Source organism: Fringilla coelebs (assembly GCF_963513975.1).
Source record: "Fringilla coelebs genome assembly, chromosome: 21".
NCBI lineage: Eukaryota > Metazoa > Chordata > Aves > Passeriformes > Fringillidae > Fringilla > Fringilla coelebs.
Genome location: NC_140047.1, coordinates 3058316 through 3079883, shown reverse-complemented (window position 1 = coordinate 3079883; position 21568 = coordinate 3058316). Strand labels below are relative to the sequence as shown.

The window sequence follows — 21568 nt, the reverse complement described above, 5'->3', positions numbered from 1 at the left end:
TTCAGACTCATGTTTTAAATTCTCAAAATCTGGAGGTTTATGTGCAAACTGGCAGGATCCTACACGGAACCACACAAACCAGCTCCCAGCCCATTGTTAATGCTTTCAACTCCCAAATACAAATCTTCTCTGCTTTACACCTCCAAACCCACACTTGACAGGCTGTAAATTTGCTGCCAACCTCAGTGGACATCTGAAATGCATCAAAACAAGAAGATTATTTCCCAGGTCCCAAAGATGCAAGTGTTTTCAACACCCATCTCCTATTTGGTGCAGGTTCCAGTGACCTCCAGGCTGGAGGTGCTGCCCCAAATCAGATCCCAAATCTTCCCCACAAGGCAGGAGGAGCCAAGAGGAGCCTCCAGCATCTTCCACGTGCCTCAAGCAAAACTCACACACAGGGAATGAACTTCAGTCAAAGCAGCCTAAAAACGTGCCTAGGGTGACACCCCAGGAGCTGAGATAATCAAATTAAACTACAGGGAAGACAAAATAAAATATACAGAGGGTTTTTCCACCCAGCTGCTCCCACCTGGGCTGAGCTAATCCAGCATCAAACCTGGAGTCAGTCTGGCAATTGGGCAAGGCTTTGGAATCACAGATTTGGGATATTTGCATTCACTGGATGCTGAGGAACACCATGTTTCAGTACCTCCCTCCCAATTCTGCAACAGGCATACTTTCAATTCCCAAATCAGCAGCTGGATGAAGCATGTAATTTTGAAACCCATTAATCCTTTCTAAGTCTTCTACCATGTGCATGTTTAATTTCCCACTTCTTGAAACAATATTATGATTTTTGAGAGAAGTAGAGCTTCTGAATGCTCTGGGTCAGCAGTATGAAACATCCCCAATTCCCACTGAAGTTGGATAAAGCATTGGGGTAATTTGCCTTCTGGCTTTGAGCCTGTGGGAGAAATTACCCATTAAAACTTCCTCTGAAACTGCAAGGATTGGAAATGTGCAACTGGAGAGGAAGAAGGTAGCTCAGATTCTCGAGAAAACAGGAGCTGATACTTAAAAATGAAAAGAAGGAGGGAAATATGTATTTCATTGCTCTCAGGGCTGTACTCAAATGCACCTGCAGGTTATGGCCATGAGCCTGGGGAGATCAGAGCTCCCTTTTGCAAGACAACATGCTCAAATCCTTCTGTCCACATCTGTACTTGAGTTCCAAATTAATTAAGAGCCTGAAGCAGCACTCTGAACAACTTCTACCATAATCAAGGCCCCAGCACAGCCTGTAGCAGCTCGGACACCTGGACTGCCATTCCCTCTCCACAGAGGTGCCCTCCTGCCCTGCTCCCTTCTCCAGAGATGGCTCAGCCCATCAGCTCCCTCCTGGCTGTCCCCAGAAGCAATAATCACCTCATTGCTCTCCTTTCCACCACCAAGGGCAGCCAGAGCAGGCAGTGCTGCTGCAGCTTCCCAGGGCTCCTGGACTGGCTCTGCCCACAGCGCAGGGAATGGATCTGTGCCATCTTTGGGCACCTCTGATCCCCACTCAGCTCAGCTCAGCTGCTGCTGTAAATGCTGCACTGAGCTCACAGCACCTTCTGGAGCAGGTTCTGGCCCAGCTGACCCCAGGATATATAATCACTGGCATTATTTTTATCCCTGTTCGCAAAATTTCACGTTTCCCTGGAACGCTCCGTCACTTACCTGGCTTTATTTTGGGTTTATCCATGTCAGCCTGGTTATCTTGCTCCATATTTACTTCCTCCCCAGCTGCACCACCTGCAAATTTCCTCCCTGCCCATGTGCTGGCTCTGCAGGATGATCAGCCTTATGCAAACAGAAGTGGACCTGAATTTTATGCTCTGCCACTCAGCATCTCCCTGTCCTGAACTGACACTGCCTCAGAGAGCTCTCCTGCCAGAAGGAGACACTGAAAAGGATGGATTAATATGGAATAGCCCATCCCCACCCCCAAGCCAGCCCCTGGTACACCCAGACAGCTCAGGTGGGCTCAGGGTTTGCCTGTGCCATCAGTCAGGCAGCAGCTTTGAACCATCCCAGATGGAAACCTGGGCTGAGACAGAAGCAAATGGCAAAACAATGGTGGGGATTGCATTGGGCATTAAGGAAACAGGAATCCTCTGGGAGCAACATTTCCTACTTGAGAAGAGCATGTGCTGCATGTGCTTGATACTTTGCTATGTTACAAAGTTTTACTTAAAGGCAGGAAAGCTTTGAAAAGCTTTTCTCTTTCAGACAGGCAATACCACACTGAGCGATCTTCCAAGCATGGTTTACTCTGGGTTTAGGAACCTGCCAGAGCTAGGAGGCCACACCAAACTCTTCATTCCCTGTTGGATTCACTTCACCACTTCAAGCAGACTCCAGCCATCAGCAAGGGGATGTCCCTGCCCACACAGCCCCACAGGACTGCTCCCTGTTCCACCTGATCCACACCAGCTGGGTGAGCTCCGTGGTGACCTCTGGCTTCCACAAAAGCCAGGAAGAGAGAACTCACCAAAATGTGTCTTGAAGCACCCAAACAGACTCCTTGAATCCCTCACAAAACACAATTCCCTCTCACCTCCTCCTCCTCTGGGATGCAGTGGCCCAAACCAGCACTTGCCAGGGAAAAGCAAGAGAGGAAGTGTGGGAAATGGATTTATAGCAAATTTCAGCATTTTTTATCTTAAGGTTTGCATACTACATGAACCTTCTGTCAGGTTTTGAGAATTTCACATAAATCCATTTCCCACCACTTCTGGGGTGGAGAGGACAGGCCAGGCAAGCAGATAAAGAGCAAGAGCTCAGACTGGCACTCAGAGCAGCCCCTGCCCTGGTGCACACTGGAAATGGCACACCCAGGGCCGGGCACCAGCCCAGGGATGCCCCTGCCCTCCCCACTCAGCTGCTCCCAGGAAGGGATCCAGCCCCAGAGACTCCTGTGGGCTCCCCCATGGAGGAGCTGCTTCTTCCCCTCCTTGCTGTTGGACTTTTTGCTGGTAATTGCATCTCTCCCAGGGCTTCTGCTGACACAGCAGTGGGAGAGCAATTCCTTTGTATTCATGGACAGAGCAAACTCCTCAAATGGAGACCAAGGCTCTGCTTTGAAAAGCAAAAAATAAGCCACCTTGGTCTGGGATCACCTCTAAACTAATAAAGCTGCATCCACAGCAAGGACTTTTATTACAATTTCAGCAAGAAGAAATGAAAAAATCATTCTCTCCAGCCAGCATAATTATATTGGAAGAGTTTATTTAAAGTATAACCCAGGCCTTTGATTCTGTCTTGACTGACAAAATGTTCTTCAGATGCTCTCTTCAGTCACATTGGCTCAGTCACATCAGCTTAGCACAGCTGAAGGGCACTTCTAAGGCTTTCTTAAAGCTTCACAAGTCCTATTTGCTCATTCTGTTATTATTTAAAGTTTCTCTAGATGGAAGAAAAGGATGAGTTCCCCACGGGCCTTTGCCAGCCCACAACATGTGAGAATTCATGGAAAAAATAAAAGTTAGCACCTATTTGACACAGGATAAGACTTCACCAGGGCCAGGGCTGTATGTAATTATAATCTTGTTAACAAAGTAACCTTCCTACTTCAGAAAAGTTCAAAAACCTCTTTATGAGTATCAGACAAGGAAAAAAAGAAGAAAAAACAACTTCTTTTTCTGTCCAAAGACACAGTTAAAATGTATTAACCTGGTGCCCCAGGAGAAATGTAACACGAGTGAAACACAGGTGTGCTGTGTGTGTTCAGTGTGGTGTGAACACACCTCAGGGATCCCCGGGGAAGCAGCTGCCCTGCAGGACCCAGCTCCCAGGAGGAGTGCTGGGGTTTAAAACACACCAGGTCTTCCTGAGATAAGTGACTGAAATGGGATGTGAATTAAAAACCACAGAGGCCTCTCCTGGCTGGCAGGAGGGAATGAGGGAGGGCAGGCCTGGAAGCAGAGCTGGATGGTGCGACACCTGGCAGACACAGAGTGGGAATCTGCAGCTCTTCCCTCCCTGCTCCTGGCATCCCTCCTGCACTCAGCACCTGCTGCAGGAGCCTCTCTGCAGGCAGAGCAGGGGAAATGCTGGCCCTTGATGCCGTGGGGAGGTGACTGAGCTGGCAGGGGGCTCAGGGAGCTCCCAGCGCCGGCTGGAGGGGATGAGAGGCAGGATCAAAGCCAGGGAGAAGCCTCAGAGAACCTAAGAATGGCTCAGCAGCACAGGGAGCTGCTGGGTGCTGAGCCCATCCCAGAATCCCAGATCCAGCCCCAGCCTGGGGAGCTGCTGGGTGCTGAGCCCATCCCAGATCCAGCATGGGGAGCTGCTGGGTGCTGAGCCCATCCCAGATCCAGCCCCAGCCTGGGAAGCTGCTGGGTGCTGAGCCCATCCCAGAATCCCAGATCCAGCCCCAGCACAGGGAGCTGCTGGGTGCTGAGCCCATCCCAGAATCCCAGATCCAGCCCCAGCACAGGGAGCTGCTGGGTGCTGAGCCCATCCCAGATCCAGCCTGGGGAGCTGCTGGGTGCTGAGCCCATCCCAGATCCAGCCCCAGCCTGGGAAGCTGCTGGGTGCTGAGCCCATCCCAGATCCCCAGCCAGGGATTCTGCCTGCTCGTCGCTTTAGAGATCAAAGCTGCACCTCCAGAAGAGAGATTTTACAGATCCGAACAGACAGAAGGAAAAAAAGATGAGAAATGCAGTGTGACTTCTAAAGGAACCACTTCACTCAAAGCCACACACACACCTCGCTTCCTGCACCAGCCTCTCCAGGTCACCACAAGCCCCAGGAAAAACATCATGGCCTTAACTTCAAACTTTCCAAAATGCCAAACAAGTATTTTGGGAAGCACACAAACACAAGGGCAGCTCTCCAGCAAACTGATGCAAACTGGGGGAGCAGCATCCAATCTGATGAACGTGCACCATCACACATGCTGGCTGAGAGAGCCTCAATTCCTCAAATCTCAATTCCTTAAAGTTTAAACTTTAGTGCAGTAGGTTTGAAGCATGTAACAACCCCAAACTGGGCTGGATATAAGACATCTACTAAAGAAATCCAACAGCAAAATCAGATTTTTCTGCAGCCTCATGGTTACTGCACCTTAGGACTGCAGCACAGCCATTCCTCAACACAGAGATCACCTGGGACAGGTAACACAAGAGAAAAACAACTGAAGTTCACAGGATTTAGCAAGAACTTGGTGTTTAAAAGATCCTACCTCAGCTATCAACACTAAGATCTGGCAAGAAGCTGTTCTAGACTGGGAATTTTTGTCTGGAGTTCAGCAGAGTTGGTTGGGCACTCCCTGCAGACACACAGACATCACCTTCCCAACCTGCCCACTCCTTCCCAGCTCTTCGCTGGGAGCAAGGATCTCCTCCCAAAAACACACCTCTGCACCTCTCTTAACCAAGTCAAACAATTCCATCTTGCACTTGGCAGAACACCGTGGATGTGGGATGTTTTTCCTTGCTCTCCCACAGCAGCACTGGGGAAGCAAAGAGCTTCTCCTCCAGTCCCCACATTCCAGCCTGACTTATACCAACTTCCTCCCCTCCAGCCTCAGAGGGGTATAAGCAAGATCTGGCCTCAGACAGAACTGAGTTCATGGGGGAGGGGAGGAATTAAACTCCAAATGAGTCACTGTTCCCTCCCCATAATCCACAGCAACATCTGGGGATCCTGTGCCTGACTGAGAGCAGTGGTTCTTAATGCTCTGCTCACAGGGCAGACACAGCCAGGCCCCTGGAGATGCTTCCCAAAATAAAACCTGTGTGTCTGCAGGGTGAGGACTGACCTGTGCAGTAGGAGTTGATGAGCTATGAGCCAGCTCCTGCCCCAGTTACAGCCGTGCCACTCTCCTGGAAGCAAAACTGGACCACGGAGTCACAGAGGCACTCAAGGGCTGATTCCTCTGTCACAGGGAAAAATTAACACTCATCCTCTGCAAAAGCACCAGGGAAAGGCAGCAGGATCAGGCCAATTGGGATGGAACAGAAAATATAAAGGAAGCCCTGGACAATCTTCCAACAATGATGGGAATCCTGCCTGAGGAATAAATCCAAGCTGTCTGCAGCACTTCCAAAGCACTGCCGGTGTCACCTGCGTGCCATGCCACAAACCTCACCCCACACAGGGCAGACATTCCAGGCCAGAGCACAGCCTGCCAACAAGGGACTGCAGAGAGAGAGCTGGGAAAGGCAGAGCCAGCCTGGCACACCTGGGTGGGCCCAAACCAGGGACCACACCTGGCTGCGGGCACAAGCTGCAGTGGGTCTGTACACGAGTGCGCACCTGGATCCCAGTCTGTGTGCACTGCACACCTGTGTGACAGTCTGACAGTGATGCACACCTGTATGACAGCCTGTACATCCGTGCACACCTGTGTGACAGTCTGACAGTGATGCACACCTGTATGACAGCCTGTACATCTGTGCACACCTGTATGACAGCCTGTACATCCATGTGTACGACAGTCTGACAGCGATGCACACCTGTGTGACAGTCTGACAGTGATGCACACCTGCATGACAGCCTGTACATCCATGTGTATGACAGTCTGACAATGATGCACACCTGTATGACAGCCTGTACATCCGTGCACACCTGTATGACAGCCTGACAGTGATGCACACCTGTATGACAGCCTGTACATCCATGCACACCTGTATGACAGCCTGTACATCCATGTGTATGACAGTCTGACAGTGATGCACACCTGTATGACAGCCTGTACATCCATGTGTATGACAGTCTGACAATGATGCACACCTGTATGACAGCCTGTACATCCATGTGTATGACAGTCTGACAGTGATGCACACCTGCATGACAGCCTGTACAACCGTGCACACCTGTATGACAGCCTGTACATCCGTGCACACCTGTATGACAGTCTGACAGTGATGCACACCTGCATGACAGCCTGTACATCCGTGCACACCTGTATTTATAGCCTGTGTACAACTGTACACCTGTATTAGTCTGTGTACAGCGCACATCTGTACTACAGTCTGTGTACAAATGTACACCTGTGTTATAACCTGTGCACAATGCACACCTGTATGACAGTCTGAACAACTGCACACCTGTATGACAGCCTGTGTATGATGCACACCTGTATGAGTCTCTGTACAACAGTACACCGGTAAGACAGTCCATACATGAGTGTACACCTGTATTACAGTCTGACAATGATGCACACCTGTATGACAGCCTCTGAACAACTGTACACCTGTATGACAGTCTGAGAACGATGCCCACGTGGATCACAGTCTGTGTACAATGCACACCTGTATTACAGTCTGTGTACAAATGTACACCTGTGTTATAACCTGTGCATGATGCACACCTGAATGACAGTCTCTGAAAAACTACACACCTGTATGACAGTCTGTGTATGATGCACACCTGTATGACAGTCTCTGTACAGCTGCACACCTGTATTACACTCCATACACCAGTGTACATCTGTATGACAGTCTATGATGCACACCTGTATGACAGTCTGTATATGATGCACACCTGAGTGACAGCCTCTGTACAGCTGCACACCTGTATGACAGTCCATACACCAGTGTACACCTGTGTGACAGTCTGTGTATGATGCACACCTGTGCCACAGCCCGTGTACGATGCACACCTGTGTCATTACCTGGTGGCTGTCTCAGCGCACGGAGGCTCAGCAGCCAGCCCAGCTGCTCTCCAGCGTTCACCCGAGGGCACAGACTGTGACAAGCTTACACTCCGTGCACAGCCGGTGCAGGAGGCCGGGCCGCACACGGAGCGCTGCCGCAGCCCCGGGTGCCCTCGCCTGCCTGGGCACGGTCACAGCCCGGCTGCCGGCCCCCGGCTCCCTGGGTACCCCCGAGCCCGGCGGGTGACGGGGGCTCTGCGGGCACCCCCGGGGCCGCCCCGGGATCCCTGCAATGTCCCGGGCCAGACTGGACGGGGCTCGGAGCAGCCGGGGGTAGCGGGAGGTGTCCCTGCCATGGCAGGGGTGCCACCGGATCCTCCGGTCCCTTCCAACCCGAACCGTTCCATGGCTCATTGCACACGCCCGGCCGCGCTCGGGAGCGCCCGGGCGGGTCGGCGGGGCTCCGGGCAAGCACGGAAGGGCAGCTCTGTGCCGGTGTCACGGCAGCGGCAGCGCCGGCAGCACCGACTCCCGGGCCGGGCTCCCCCGGGAGCTCCTCCCGCCCGCGGGCCCCGGACCCTGCATGGCTCCCGCCCGCCGCCGCCCCGGACCCTGCATGGCTCATAGCACCGGCCCGCCCGCCGCCGCCGCCGCCGCGCCCGGCCGGGCCCCGGACTCTGGATGGAGCCGCGCCAGCGCCGCCCCGCCGCATGGGGCGGCCCCGGAACATGGATGGCGGCCCCGCCGCTCCCCCCTCCCGCCTCCGCCACACGCACTCGCTCCCATTGGGGGGAGCCCCGGAATCTGTATGGCACATACCACTGACTCACCGTGGAGGGGTGTAACTTATACAGAGTCCCGGGCCCCCCCTACACACAATGGCAGCAGCTCCCACATTCTTCCCCTCAGAGGAGTTGGACTGAACCATGGGGCGGCGGGGGCACGGCCCCCCTCCCGGCCTCCGACAGAACCCGCCTGGCCCTGGGCGATACCACTCCACGCTCCCCCATCTTCCTTCCCCCCGCCCGGGTAGATGGACGCCGCCGCTCTCACTCACCTCGGCATCCACTGTGGCCATGGCCGGAGCCCCGGAGCGCAGCCCCGCCCCCCCGGCGGCTCCTCGCGCCTTGGCTCCGCCCCTTGCCCCTCATTCTTCTCAATGGAGACTCTCGGCCGGGCACGGCGCATGCGCGCGGCAGCATGGCGGCCCCCAGAGGCCGCGCTGTCCGTACGGCGTCATGGCGGCGCCCGTCGGGAGGTGCCGTACGGGCGGAGCGGGGATGGCGCTGCGGTGACACGGGGACAGCGCTGGGCTGGGGACGGACCCCGCGCTCCCCGCACCGGCTCCCACAAACCGCGGCTCCCCACTGGTCCTGCCGAGACCCCCGAGTCCCCCGCACACGCCCAGACTGCGGGGGAAGAGCGGCCGCCGTTCCCAGCTGAGCGCATCACGAGCTCCCCAAACTTTCAGCAGCACAGCTTGCCCAAAAACCTACATAAAATAAAATCCCTGCAAAAATCCCAGAAAGCGTCAAAAAAATCCCTCTGCCTTTCCTGCCAAAAGGTCGAAAATCGCCTCCTTTTTTAACTTCTCCCACTTTTGGGTCATTTCAGCCCAGTTTGTGCAAGGTTTTTGGTGTCTGTGTCACCTAAAGACGGGGATAGGGCAGAGGGAGAAGCTCGCCCTGGCTCTGCCCCACAGAAGGGTCCCTTCAGCCTCTGCACTCCCCTTCCCACACCTCAAGCAGCTTCAACCCTCCCAAACCCCACAGGGCCCCTCCCAGTGCCCCGGCCCTAAACCCATGACTGTAAAACAATTATCCCTTTTACAGCTCTCCAACAAAGCGGAAAATAGCACAAGGGGAGAGACAAACACCTGCAAGGGTTCCTTGGCCCCACAGCTGCATCAGAAGCCACCCTGAGGAAGTGACACCTGCCCCAGGGAGACACAGGGATGGGCAGGTTCTGCTGCACCAGCCTCCTGGACAGGGCAATCCGTGTTTCTTGGGGGGAAATAGGAGCCTTTGAGAGCTCTGAAGTCAATTTACACATTTCTTATCTGCTCTCTGGAGGGACAGACCCCATCCGTTGGTACTCAGGTACTCTCCTGCAGTCCCAGCTGACACCTCACTCCTCTGAGTGGACAAATGGACACTTCTGTTCCAGCTCCTCCCGAGGGCAGCTCCCATCTCTGCTCTGGGACAGGGACAGGAGCCAGGGCACGGCTAGGGCTGGGCCAGGGCAGCTCAGGCTGGAGCTCAGGGAAAGGTTCTTCCCCCAGAGGGTGCTGGCACTGCCCAGGCTGCCCAGGGAATGGGCACGGCCCCGAGGCTGCCAGAGCTCCAGGAGCCTTTGGACAGCGCTGCCAGGGATGCCCAGGGTGGGGTTGGGGGGTGTCTGGGCAGGGACAGGGGCTGCCCTGGGGGATCCCTGTGGGTCCCTTCCCCCTGAGGGCTCCCCCGGTGCCTTACAGGGAATCTCTCGCCCTGCAGCGCTCCGGGCGGGAGCCCTGGCCGGGCGCTGGGCACAGCCGGGGTTATCCCGCTCCTGCAGCCCCCGGGCACTCCCGGCAAGCTGTGCCAGCTCCGGGGCTGTCGCTGTCGCGATACACCGACTGACCCGGGCGATTGGCGCTGCCCTCACCGCGGGGCCCCGGGCTGTGGGACAGGCTGGGACAGCAGAGCGCCGCAGCTCCACCGGAGCGTCTCCAGCGGGGCCCTCCCGGGCTGTGTGTCCCTGCAGCCACCCCGGGCTGTGTGTCCCTGCGGCCACCCTGAGTGTCCCTCCTGTCACCCCGGGCTGTGTGTCCCTCCGGCCACCCTGAGTGTCCCTCCGGCCACCCCGGGCCGGACCCCGCAGCCCCCGCGGGTGCCGGGGAGCGGAGGCACTCGGGGGTGTGTGAGGGCTCCGAGAGGCTCCCAAAGCCGCTCAGAGCCCCGGGCGAGCCCCCAGGACACCGTGAGCAGCCCCGGGGCCGCTGCGGGGCCGGGAGGGGAAGGAGGCGGCGGCCCCGGAGCGCGGCCCGGCAGCGGCGGCAGCGCCCGCCCGGCAGCGCCGCGGTCAAAATAAGAGTCCCCGGGCCTGGGGACCCGCCCCCCGCCCGCTCCATCCCCTCCGAGCAGCCTCTCCCTCAGTTTGGCAGCAACAGCTCATTAATTAATTAATTAACCAACCCCCAGAGAACCCCCTGCGCACCGGCAGGGCCGTGGCAGCGTCCCCGCGGAGCCCCCGGCGCGGCCCCTGCGGTGCCTCCCGCTCGGCGGGGACACGGAGGGGCCCCGGGGGTCCCATCGCTCCCGGGGGATGGGCTGAGGAAGAGGAGGAGGGTGGTGGCGGGGCGGGTGTCCTTCCCCTGGGATCCCCCGGGGATGGCGCGACTGCTCCCCGCATAAAGAGCCATCTCTGGAAACCTCTGCTCCGGCAAGGGCCGGGGGCAGCCTGGACATCGCCCCATCCCGCACTGGGGGTGCCCAGCATCGCCCCATCCTCTACTGAGGGCGCCCAGCATCGCCCCATCCTGCATTGGGGATGCCCAGCATCGCCCCATCCCACACTGGGGGCACCCAGCATCGCCCCATCCTGTACTGGGGGCACCCAGCATCGCCCATCCCGCACTGGGATGTTGGGAATCGTCTGCTTTCATCCCTGCTCCTACAAACCAGACCGGGCACGCCGGGGTGGCACCGGGACGGGGATGAGGGCGGCGGCTGAGGCCGGACGCGCATCGGGACGGGCTCTGGTGGCTCCTCTCCAGCGTTTGCTGCAGCTCTTGTCTTTGCCAGATGGACACAGACACGCAGCAGCCACTGGGACAAACCTCCTCAAGCCATCAGGGAGAGGAGAGGCTCCCAAAAGAAGCCGAAATAACCAGGAACACACAGAGTTTTTGCAGCCCATCACCACCAGCCACGGCTCTTGTCCTCCTCCAACCCATCCTGCGCGAAGGGCAGCGGGGCGAGGCCGGGCAGTGCTGTGCCAGCGCTCTCTGCTTTCCCGGAGCAGCTGCTGGGAGCCGGGGCAGGGCCGGGGGCACGGCCGGGGCAGGGCCGGGCAGCCGGAGCCGCCTGGCAGCCGCGCCGAGCCGCAGCCGGGCGGACATCGCCCTCTCCCGCCCGAGCCCGGCGAGCAGCGGCACATCCTGGGATTGCGGCCGGCAGGAAGAGCTCAGCCCCAGCGCCCCGCGCTTCCTCCGGCCGCAGCCGCGTCCTTCCAGCGGCACCTGCCCACGGAGCTGTGGCCCGGGGGATTTTAGGCTGGAGCTCAGGGAAAGGTTCTTCCCCCAGAGGGTGCTGGCACTGCCCAGGCTGCCCAGGGAATGGGCACGGCCCCGAGGCTGCCAGAGCTCCAGGAGCCTTTGGACAGCGCTGCCAGGGATGCCCAGGGTGGGGTTGCTGGGGGTCTGGGCAGGGCAGGGATGGATGATCTTTGTGGGTCCGTTCCAGCTCAGGATATTCCATGATTCTGTGATTCACCATGGGAGCGAGCAACAGCTCCTTGAGCCCAGCAGGGTCTTCCCACCCCAGCCATTCCCCTGCCAAGCTGCAGGAGCCGTGGCTTTGCTTTAACCTCAGCTCTAAACCAGGTTCCAAGCTCCAGCTCCAGTGGGGATGCCCCACTGACAGCCCTGAACCACTTCTCACCGTCAGGTCTCAGCTGAGGTATCATTTATGATCATCACATACCCAGAGCAAAACACCTTTGGTCTTAAAAAAGATCATATTTATTTACATTTTTCCAGTTCTTTACATTTGGGGGGGTTAAAACCCAGGACAAAAATACTCCCCAGAAGCCGTGGTAAACATGGAAAACTGCGAGTTTACATTTCAAAACCCAGTTATAAATTGCACAGAAGTCTTAGGTTGTACAGAGCCATCACAAATTGTTGTATAAAACCCCAAAATCTGTAAAGAGAACCACAGGAATAAAGAATTACAGCCACAAGTAGTGGTACAAGAAAGGGCACAAGTTTTGTGAGTTTTACCCTGCCAGTCTCTCTTGGGGAGGAGGGATGGGACATTCCTGTTGCAGATAGTTGCAAATATTTTAAAATATAGAATAAAACCCAAATGGAGCCTAGAAGACCCTGTATCTCCTGTATTGTGTTGGCTCAACAGGAAAACATCCTAGCAGAAAATATTTATTTTTAAAAAACTCCTGGAAGTTCAGTGGAAAGCTAAAAAAGAATCGTTGTCAAAAAGAAAGAAGAGCCTTTGCATCCCCCAACTCCCCTTTTCCCATCTCCTGCAGGCAGTGGGACAGCAGATGCCAAAGCACAGTTTAGTTTAGGACACAAACAACATTGAAAAAACCAAATGTATGGAGGTGGAACATGTGGAGAGCAGGAAAAGAACAAAACCATGAAGGACATAAAAGCAGCAGGCAAAAAAAAATAAAAAAAAAAGAACTGATGATATTTTTGGTGTTTTCCATTGGACACTGAGTTTGGAAACAACTCGCAAGCTTCTCTCGTGCCCCACTGCTCCTCTTCCCCATTTCAAACAAACTCAAAACAATTGCTATAAAAAACTGAGCCAGGAATTAGAATGAATCCCTACGTGCTGGAGTTCTTTCCCCAGAGTTGTGATCAGAAAAATGGACTTTTTTCAGTGTTCAGCCTAAAGGAACTCCTCAAGAGGTGGAAGCCAGAGAGGCTGTAGACAGAGGGATTGTTCCTCTCGCAGAAGGTGAGTCCCAAGTCAACCCCAAATCCAAACCCAAATACTGGGTTTGCCCCACTGTGCTCATCCAAAGCCCTCCCCAAGGATCTGCTGACAGTGCCCTGAGGCCACCCTGCAGGGGGGTTCAAGGAGAGCTGGACCAACCCCTCCATCCTGCAGTCCTGGCCCATTTCAAAGGGCTCCATAAAACATCAGCCAGGCTCTTTGTGTCAGGCTTCCCTTCCCTGCACAGCCGAGGCAGGGCAGGAGGGTTGCAAAGCATGATTGTCACTCGTTATGTCAATTCTCCTGCACAACGAGGCTGCCCAGGGACAGCCCTGGGGAAGAGCCTGCTGCACCCTGGCCAGAGCCCCCTCCCAGGGCTGAGGGGCCCCTGCACAGCAGCTGGGCTGGGGAGCAGCCCTGGCTTCCAAAAGGATGCAGACCACCCTGAGGTGTAGCTCCAGCTCCTTCCTGCTCCCTCCACAGCAGCTGGTGGTGATGGACACTCCTCACCAGACAAGAGTGTCCCCATCTGCTCCCTGCTTTGCAAAGTGTACAGCAAGAGGTCCCAAAGACCAGTTTGTAGCAAATATAACTGGGGAGAGCAAGCTGAGCTGCACAGGAGCACTGCAGAGACAGGGCACAGCACGGGCTGGGTGGGGGCTCCCTCCTCCACAGCCTCCACCATGGATGGGCCATTCCCAAAACAAAGGTGGAACATTCCCTAACAAAGGTGGAATAAGGATATTCCCAAAACAAAGGTGGAACATTCCCAAACAAAGGTGGAATAAGGATATTCCCAAAACAAAGGTGGAACAAGGAGGACAGCTGCTGGCTGGGAGTCTGGAAAAACAGCCCAGTGGCTCTGGCCACAGCAATCAAACAGAAATCCCACTTCCCAGCCAAGGAACATGGGCTGGACACAGCAGCAGCAGCTCAGCCCTGGGGATGGAGAAGGAGCTGGGAGACCAGTCCTGTTCCCAGCCCTTCCTGCCTCTCCCACAGCCTGGCTGGGTCAGGAGCCTGCAGCCCAACCCAGCAGGTCCAGAAGCATTCAGAGCTCACAGGAATTTTTCCAGGGGTGTGGAAAGGATTTGGGTTCAAGGATTTGCACAGCCAACAGCAAGGAAGGCCACGGGAACTGCAGACTGAGCCAGGCAAGACAGGTTCAGCCGAGTGGGAGGAAGAGGAGGAGCGCTGAGGAAGAGCTGTACCTGCCTTTGGCCCATTGTGGATGAAGAATGCTGCTCATGGCAGGCTGGACCACCTGACAAAGGAGAGTCTGAACCATGGAAGCTGGGCAGAAGCATAAGCTGAGAAGAGAATGAAGAAGGATCTTTGTGTCTGAGACACAGATCACACCCCAGGCTACCTGCAGTGACAACATTTAGGCAACACGTGCATGCTTCAGACATGGGATGACCAAAGTGGGTTGTGGGGAGGAGCCTTCTTCCACTTTCAGTAAGTTTATTCCAAATGGCTCTTTAGGAGAGGGCTGGGGCTGGTGGTCTCCAGTCCTTCCAGCCAGACCTTGGCATGCCATCCCCATCCTCCTAAAGACAGAGTCTGCTCTCCCCCTCCTCCCCTGCCAGCAGTGAGCACTGCCCAGGACTCCTGGGCCTCTTGGACAGATCCTGGCTTCAGGACACAGGGCCTGGGAAGCAGCAGTGCAGTGGCTGCTCTCTCCAGAGCCAAGCCCACGTGGTGCCAAACTCCCTTCAGCCATGTGGAATTATGAGCCTGGCACTGTGGTCGGGCCACACCGTGTTTGTTTTCCCCTTGGCAGAGTTCACCACCCTTCCTGGTGAGAGCAAAAAAAACTTCATTTTGTGAGAAATCAGCAAGGTGCATTCCTGATTTGGCATGAACAGGCACATGGATCAGCATCAGAAATGGATGAAAAAGCACAGCATTTCTCATAGAATAATTTATTAAATACAGCATTAAAATTTGTATTTCTGAATTCAATCATTAAAAACAACTTCATCTCATATATATATATATATTTATATATATTCAGGGACAATGACAATCACTCTATCATCGGTGCATGTTGTGCCAGCACTGCTCAGAACAGCACCTTTGCTACGCTACCCTTAAAGCAGTTAAATGCTTAAAAAAAATAAAATAAAAAAAGCATTTGCAAAGAAAGAGTGCAAAGCAGGGCCTGTCCCAGCTGCCTGAAGGGTGTGCAGAGGTGGCTGAGCAAGGAGGCAGTGGCTGGAAATGCTCCTAAAGGTCTGTCAGGCATTGCCTGCCCAGCCTGGGGCCATGTGGGGACCAGCTCTGAGGTGCCAAAGGTCTGGAGGCCACAACTCCAGCCTGGCTGGGCTGGGCACCTGTGGCTCTGAGGGATGTGGCTTGTGGTTTCCTCAGCTTGGGCAGTCAATGCTAAACAAGCTAAAGAGGTGTTTGGGGGAAAAAGCACAAAAGAAAAATTGCAAGAAAACCCAGCTCGTTCCCCCAGCTGCCAGGTGCAGCGGAGGCTGCAGCTCCCCAAGGGTTGTGTTCATTGTCACATTCTGCTCAGGCCCAGGGGACACACAGCAAACCAGTGCCACCACAGGCCCCTGGCCCAGCACCCCTGTGGGCTGCCTGGGGGGGACAGCCACTCCCAGGGACAGCACCACGGAGAGGGGAGGGATCCCACGGGCAGGGACCCTGGGCAGACTCAGAGGTAGCATCAGACAGACTTTTGTGATTGATGGTCACGTAACTGCAGCCTGGGAGGAGAGGGCACCCTGCAGGGACATGGAGTGTGGTCCTCCTGCTCCAGAGTGAGCAGTGCTGTTGTCCTGTGTGCCAGGGCCCAGCAGTGAGCAAGGGTGGGCTGTGTCCCACAGGGCTTTGTGGGGAAAAGCCACCTGTGCTGGAAAAGGGCACCCCATCCCACACCAGGATCTTCCCCAGAGCTCACCAGGGCTTGTCAGCAAGTGTTCCCACGAGCCCCCCCTGTGCCCATGGCCACTCACACTGCCATCACTCCCCCACAGCTCAGGTACAGCGAGGGCTTGTGCTTTTGGCTTTTTTAAAGTCCCTGACCTTCCGAACCTGCTGACTCCAAGAAACCTCCTGCTACCGTTAGGACCTCTGAGGACAAGGAGGAAGGGCTGTCAAAACCATTTGTGGAGAGCACACAGCCCCTAAAAGAGGAGAGCAAGTCCACACAGCCCAGCCTTCCCTTAGAGTGGAGCTCTGCTGCCAAGTCAGGAGAGTTTCAGATAAGGCATTGCAGGTGCTTTGATAGTAAAGCAGTTAGTGTTGACTACAGCCCTGGAACTGGCTGCTGCCCAGGGCACCAGGGGCACATCCAGCACTTGTTGCAGCAGCAGGAGACTGTTCAGTTTCCCAGACCTCTCCTACACGCATGCAGGCTGCTCTGGCTGCCCTTTTTGGTTTTGTTACCCCCTCCCTAGAAAGAGACTTCAAAAGCCCAGGCTGGGATGTGGCAGTTCCCCCCCCAAAGCAGCCAGAGAGACAAGAAGGCGCCTTGTGCTGTACCAGACTGTGCCACAGGCGGGTGCCCCGTGGTGCCAGGTTGGGCAGCAGGGTGGAGCAGGGAGGGCTAATTGCCATTGCTGATGCTGGAGTTGGCACTGCTGCAGCTCTGCTCGTAGGATGGAGGTGCCTCTGTGGGGGAAAGGAAGAATGAGAGAGGTTATGGAGGGCATTTGGGAGGTTCCCTTCACCCCAGTCTGTGTAACCCAGTGCAGAATGAAGCAACCCACCAACACACACTCCCTGCCCAGCTGAGGCACAGGGGGGTTGTAGGATTTGAGCCAGGCAGTCCCATCCCTGCCCTGATGCCCATGAAGGTTAAAATCACCACCTCACAGTCCTGTCTGTTCCTCCCTTTCTTTCCCAAGCATCCTCCTGTCTTCCAGCACCTCCAGATCACTCATGCTTTGTGTGCTCCAACCCAGGGCTGAAGTAACACATGGAGTGTTCTGTGACCCCAGTGTAAAGAGAGGGGCTGATTTGGGTTCAGCTGTGCTAACACACACTGCTGGCCCTTCCACCCCAGCATGGCTGCTGGAATCCAGCACGTTGGGATTTCCCTGAGCTGTTCCACCCTGGACACTTTCTCAGCTCCCACCCCCACAGCTTCAGACCAGCTGCAGGCCCACTCCAAGTCAGACAGAAGATTTCAGTGACATCATTTTCCTGGCTATGCTCCCACCAGCCTCACCACAAGCCAAGAAGTTTTTCTATCAGTGGGAGGCCGAAAGCTCTTTTAAGAACAGGGAGATCCTCTCATGACGAGCCCAGGGCAGGCCTGGGTGTGGATGTGGGAAGGACAGCTGGCTTTTACAGCTGGAAGAGGGGACTCCTCCAGAGGCTAAAGCAGGCAGGGAGATGTCACAATCCCTTCTGACAGCAGCCTGCAGCAGACTGACTGAATCCCCAGATTCCCAGCAGCTCACAGCTAGCAGAGACTGCTGCTAGGAGCTGTTTCCCCCCAGCTGCAGATCCCAGGAGTGCTGCTCACCATAGGGGTATCCCCACGTGCTGTACTCTGGGGGCAGGATGAGTGAGCTGGCTGTGGGGACAGGCACCACGTTCCCCTCAGCATAGTAGGGGACAGTGGCTCCTGTGGACAGGCAGAGTGTGGGGTGGTTTGGGGAGCCCGTCTGCTCCGAGTCCGCCCGAATCTCCTGGAAGCTCAGTCCTGGGGCATAGCTGAAGGGCTGCTGCTGGGAATGGCTTTTGGTGGGGATGGAGACATTGTCCATGGGGTGATAGCCACTGGCAGCCTCCTCTTCCTCTGGGGGGGCACTGGGGACCACCACAGATGGGATGTGCTGGATGGAGCGGGAGGGGCTCAGCGGGACCCTGTTCACAGCAATGTTTCCAATGTAGATGGGGAGAGTGACAGAAACCTCTGGAGACTTGAGGGAAACCTGGAAGAGAAGGGAAAACAGTGGCATCCTCATGATACACGGAAGTGGGAAGGTTCACCGGATGCCTGGACCACCCAGACCACACTGCTCAGCCTGGGAGTGGGCACAGAGCCACGGCCCAGCCCAGTGATACTCCAGATAAACTCACCTGGATGTAGTAGTCAATGTGGATGAGGCTGCAACCCTGCAGAATGGACTGGGGCAGTGCTGGAACCAGGATCTGCTCCTTCCATTCTGCATGTTTCCAGGCTTTCACCCCTGAGCCTTCCACCTCAGCGATGGTCCTCAGGTCGTAAATCCAGCGCTTGGATTTGTAAGCCACTTTCTGCACAGACAGGAGGAAACACAGCTGGCTCAGAGGCTGCAGGTGGTCTTCTATCTTCCACAAATGTAAGAAAGGACACAAACCCACCCAACTGCTTTGTCAAATAGGCACAAGCACAGACCTAAGGGGCATGTTCCAGAGCAGGAATACCCCTGTTGTGTGACAGACTCAGCAGGGGTAAGCAAGACAAGTTCTACATCCTCTTTCCCCAGGAAGGTAGAGAGGACCAGAAGTGGAGATTTGGCTCCTCGCTGCCCCAGTTTCCCAGAGGCCTCCCTGGGGTGGAGCAGCAGCACAAGCCAGAGAATGGCCCCCCTGGGTGCCCACCTGGAGCAGACTGGCCACCACGGCGCCAGTGTCGCGGCCGGACTTGTTCTCAATGTCTGTGCGCAGCTGGATGGCCTGGCCCACGATGTAGCCCCTCAGGTCAGACGTGGCTGTCAGGATGATGTTGCCACTTTTCACAAGCTTGTAGTTGAACTTCTTGGTGATGGACATGGTGTTGGGCTGCTGCAGGATGGCAGAGACAGAGGTGTTGGCTCAAGAGAGTCAGAGAGCCTCCGGGAAAACACTCAAGAGATTCAAAACAAGCAAGCAGAAATATTTGCTTCTAAGAGGATGCAAAGAACCAGCAACATGGCAATGCCACAGGCAACGGGTCTCAATTCTCCAGGCCCACAGCTCTCGTGTCCTATTAGTTGCTTCCCCCTCCAAAGCAAGTTCCCCAAACCCAAGTGTCTCCAAGCACCTGAAGCTATTGGCCAACATGTCTCTCTGCATGCTGAAAATTCAGATAAATCTTTCAGAGCAACACACACAAGGGTCAGAAATCACCTGGAGTAGGCACTGACAGCAAGGCAGGAGAGATGAGGTGTCCTTGTCCTGCCCTTGCATAGTCAGAGCACGCAGTCAGAGCTGTCCAGCCACTGAGTGACTCCTCAGACAGCAGGACAAGGACAAGTGCTGAAGTGCTGGCATTTCCAGCCACGCCCCTCCTCGTTCTTACCTCGATGTCAGGGATGTCATTCAGGTTGAGAGGGCAGAGAACATAGAAGATCTTGTTGCATTTGTAGTCCTTGGAGAAGCGAGGTGTGTCTATCACAGCTTTCACCTGATGCAGGACCTTGCCAAAAGGGCCTTCAAATGATGTAGGAGCAGAAGCTGGAGTTGAGAGAGAAAGAAGAGGTCATAAGGCTGAGCCAGGCCAGTTTCTGAACTGGAAACATATGCAAAATCCAAGGCTTACAGGGAAGGGCCTTCAGCCACATCTTACCTGGCAGCAGGAACTGGAAGGGAAAGTTGTGCTCTCCAGCTGTCAGGACCCCTGTGGAAACAAGAGTGAAGTGTACATGGGACAGGACCTTGGAATGTGTGATCTTCTGAGGGAGAGGGGCCACCAGCCAGGGAACCACACACCACCTGTTCTGCTGCCTACAGCCACTGGACAGCTCCAGATCCCGTGGGTGGTGCTTGAGCCAACAGGAGCACCTGCTGCCACCCACCCCTCCTTGGGACAGGAGAGGTTCTGTATGAAGATATCCTGTAAATAAGGTCGTTTAGGGCGGGCTCTAAGTGATCCCAGTGCCACAGCAGGTGGTTATCCCAGGCTATTGACACAGGACACAGAGCAGGGCTGCTGTGGGTTTATTTTGGGTGTCTCCCCCTGTCTTCCCCTGTCAGGCAGTCAGGGGGAATGTGAGAAATCACAGGCACTGTCTGAGGGTGGCAGGGAGTTCGGGTGGGCATCAAGCCACTCCACCCTCAGCCACATACCAAGCTGTTCACAGGCTGCACAGGGTTCAGGAGCTGGAACCAGAGATCCACCCACCCCTCGACCCAAGAAGGCACCTGCAATACCTCAGCCTGGCTGCTGAGACAACAGGAGCTCAGAAAAATATTGCCACAACATTAAAGCCTCGGCACTTATTTCCTTCAACCACTGCTCTGCAACAGCTTTGAGGGCACAGGGCAGAGCCAAGATCCAGTGCATGGCTGAAACAACAGATTCCTACTCCCCAACTCCATCCACCTCCAACACTCCCAGATTCCCTCCAGGGCAGTGTGACAGCTGAACTGAGCCCACAGTGTGATCCAGCAGCTCCTAAAGTTGCCTTCAGTAAGAAAACTACCGAGGTTTATCCATATTTGTTAAATCCATGCATACACTAGAGGTATTGTTTTAAAGTGGCAGAGCTGAGAGGGAGACCTGGAAGCCCAGCAAATCGAGCTGTGTTTGTTCTGCTTTGCAGGATCATTGCTGGAGGTACCAAAGCCCAGCTCTGGCTGGTGCTTTTGTTGTTGCAAGACAGGGGGAGGCAGCTTGCCCGTTAGCAATGCTGGCTCTGCAGAGCTGACAGAAATCCAGTCCTGTTGTCAGGGGATTAAGTGGATTACATGGAAGGGGGAGGTGGGGAAGAGAAGAGTAAATCCCCCCACTGACACAGCAGCCCAGGCAGGACTTGGTGCATCATTCATGCTATGAAAAGCTAGATCTCTGCCTCTCTGCTCACTCAGCCACTCCATGGGGACGAGGCACAGTGAGTGTGTCCTGCCCGCAGTGCAGGGACAGTGGGATAAACAATCCAACACACACACACCATGGATCCCTGCAAAGGGAGAACAGCAGAGATGTTTATTTGTACACTTCGGCCTCACAGAGAGGAGCAGGATTTGCCCATTGCCATCACCTCCCTGCAGATTCCCCTCCTGTCCCCCAAACAAACCCGAGCTATGTAGGCTAAAATGCAGCACCCGGCGCTGTCACCAGGTGGAGGCACCAAGCCAGGCTCTGCCCTCGCTGCCAGGGCTGATGCTCAGAGCTGGGCAGGCCCCGAGGCAGCTGTGGGAGAGCCTCTCCTGCTCCCTCTTGGGCAGCCTGGCTCAGTAAAGGTGCCAGGTGAGGTACAGCAGGCACCTTGGCTGGTTGGGTCCGGGATAAAGCCTGGTTAATGTGAACGACTCGATGAACCCTGCCCTTGTTTGCTGCCCTGAGAGTTTCTGTCTCACAACAAGCACCGTTCAGCATTGATCTTATACCCATTATCCCTGCTTTTAGAAAGCAAATGGGTAACTGGAATACATTGACTGTCCTGTG

The 21568-nt window shown here is 55.4% G+C and overlaps 2 protein-coding genes across 2 annotated transcripts in view; both read right to left on the bottom strand.

The window, feature by feature from the left end:
• The window catches only part of EHMT1 (euchromatic histone lysine methyltransferase 1), a gene marked incomplete at its 5' end in the record, with an annotated part of 120501 nt that extends 111819 nt beyond the window's left edge, over nt 1-8682 (bottom strand). Inside the window, one exon of the mRNA XM_084219402.1 lies at nt 8646-8682. Coding sequence (XP_084075528.1) covers nt 8646-8666 — 21 coding nt within the window. The remainder of the gene's footprint in view (nt 1-8645) is intronic.
• A 6725-nt stretch (nt 8683-15407) lies between these two features.
• ARRDC1 (arrestin domain containing 1) overlaps nt 15408-21568 on the bottom strand; it is a gene marked incomplete at its 5' end in the record, with an annotated part of 34354 nt that continues 28193 nt past the window's right edge. The window contains 6 exons of the mRNA XM_084219551.1: nt 15408-16878; nt 17738-18149; nt 18298-18474; nt 18802-18984; nt 19481-19635; nt 19748-19798. Coding sequence (XP_084075677.1) covers nt 16814-16878; nt 17738-18149; nt 18298-18474; nt 18802-18984; nt 19481-19635; nt 19748-19798 — 1043 coding nt within the window. The 3' untranslated portion in view covers nt 15408-16813. The remainder of the gene's footprint in view (nt 16879-17737; nt 18150-18297; nt 18475-18801; nt 18985-19480; nt 19636-19747; nt 19799-21568) is intronic.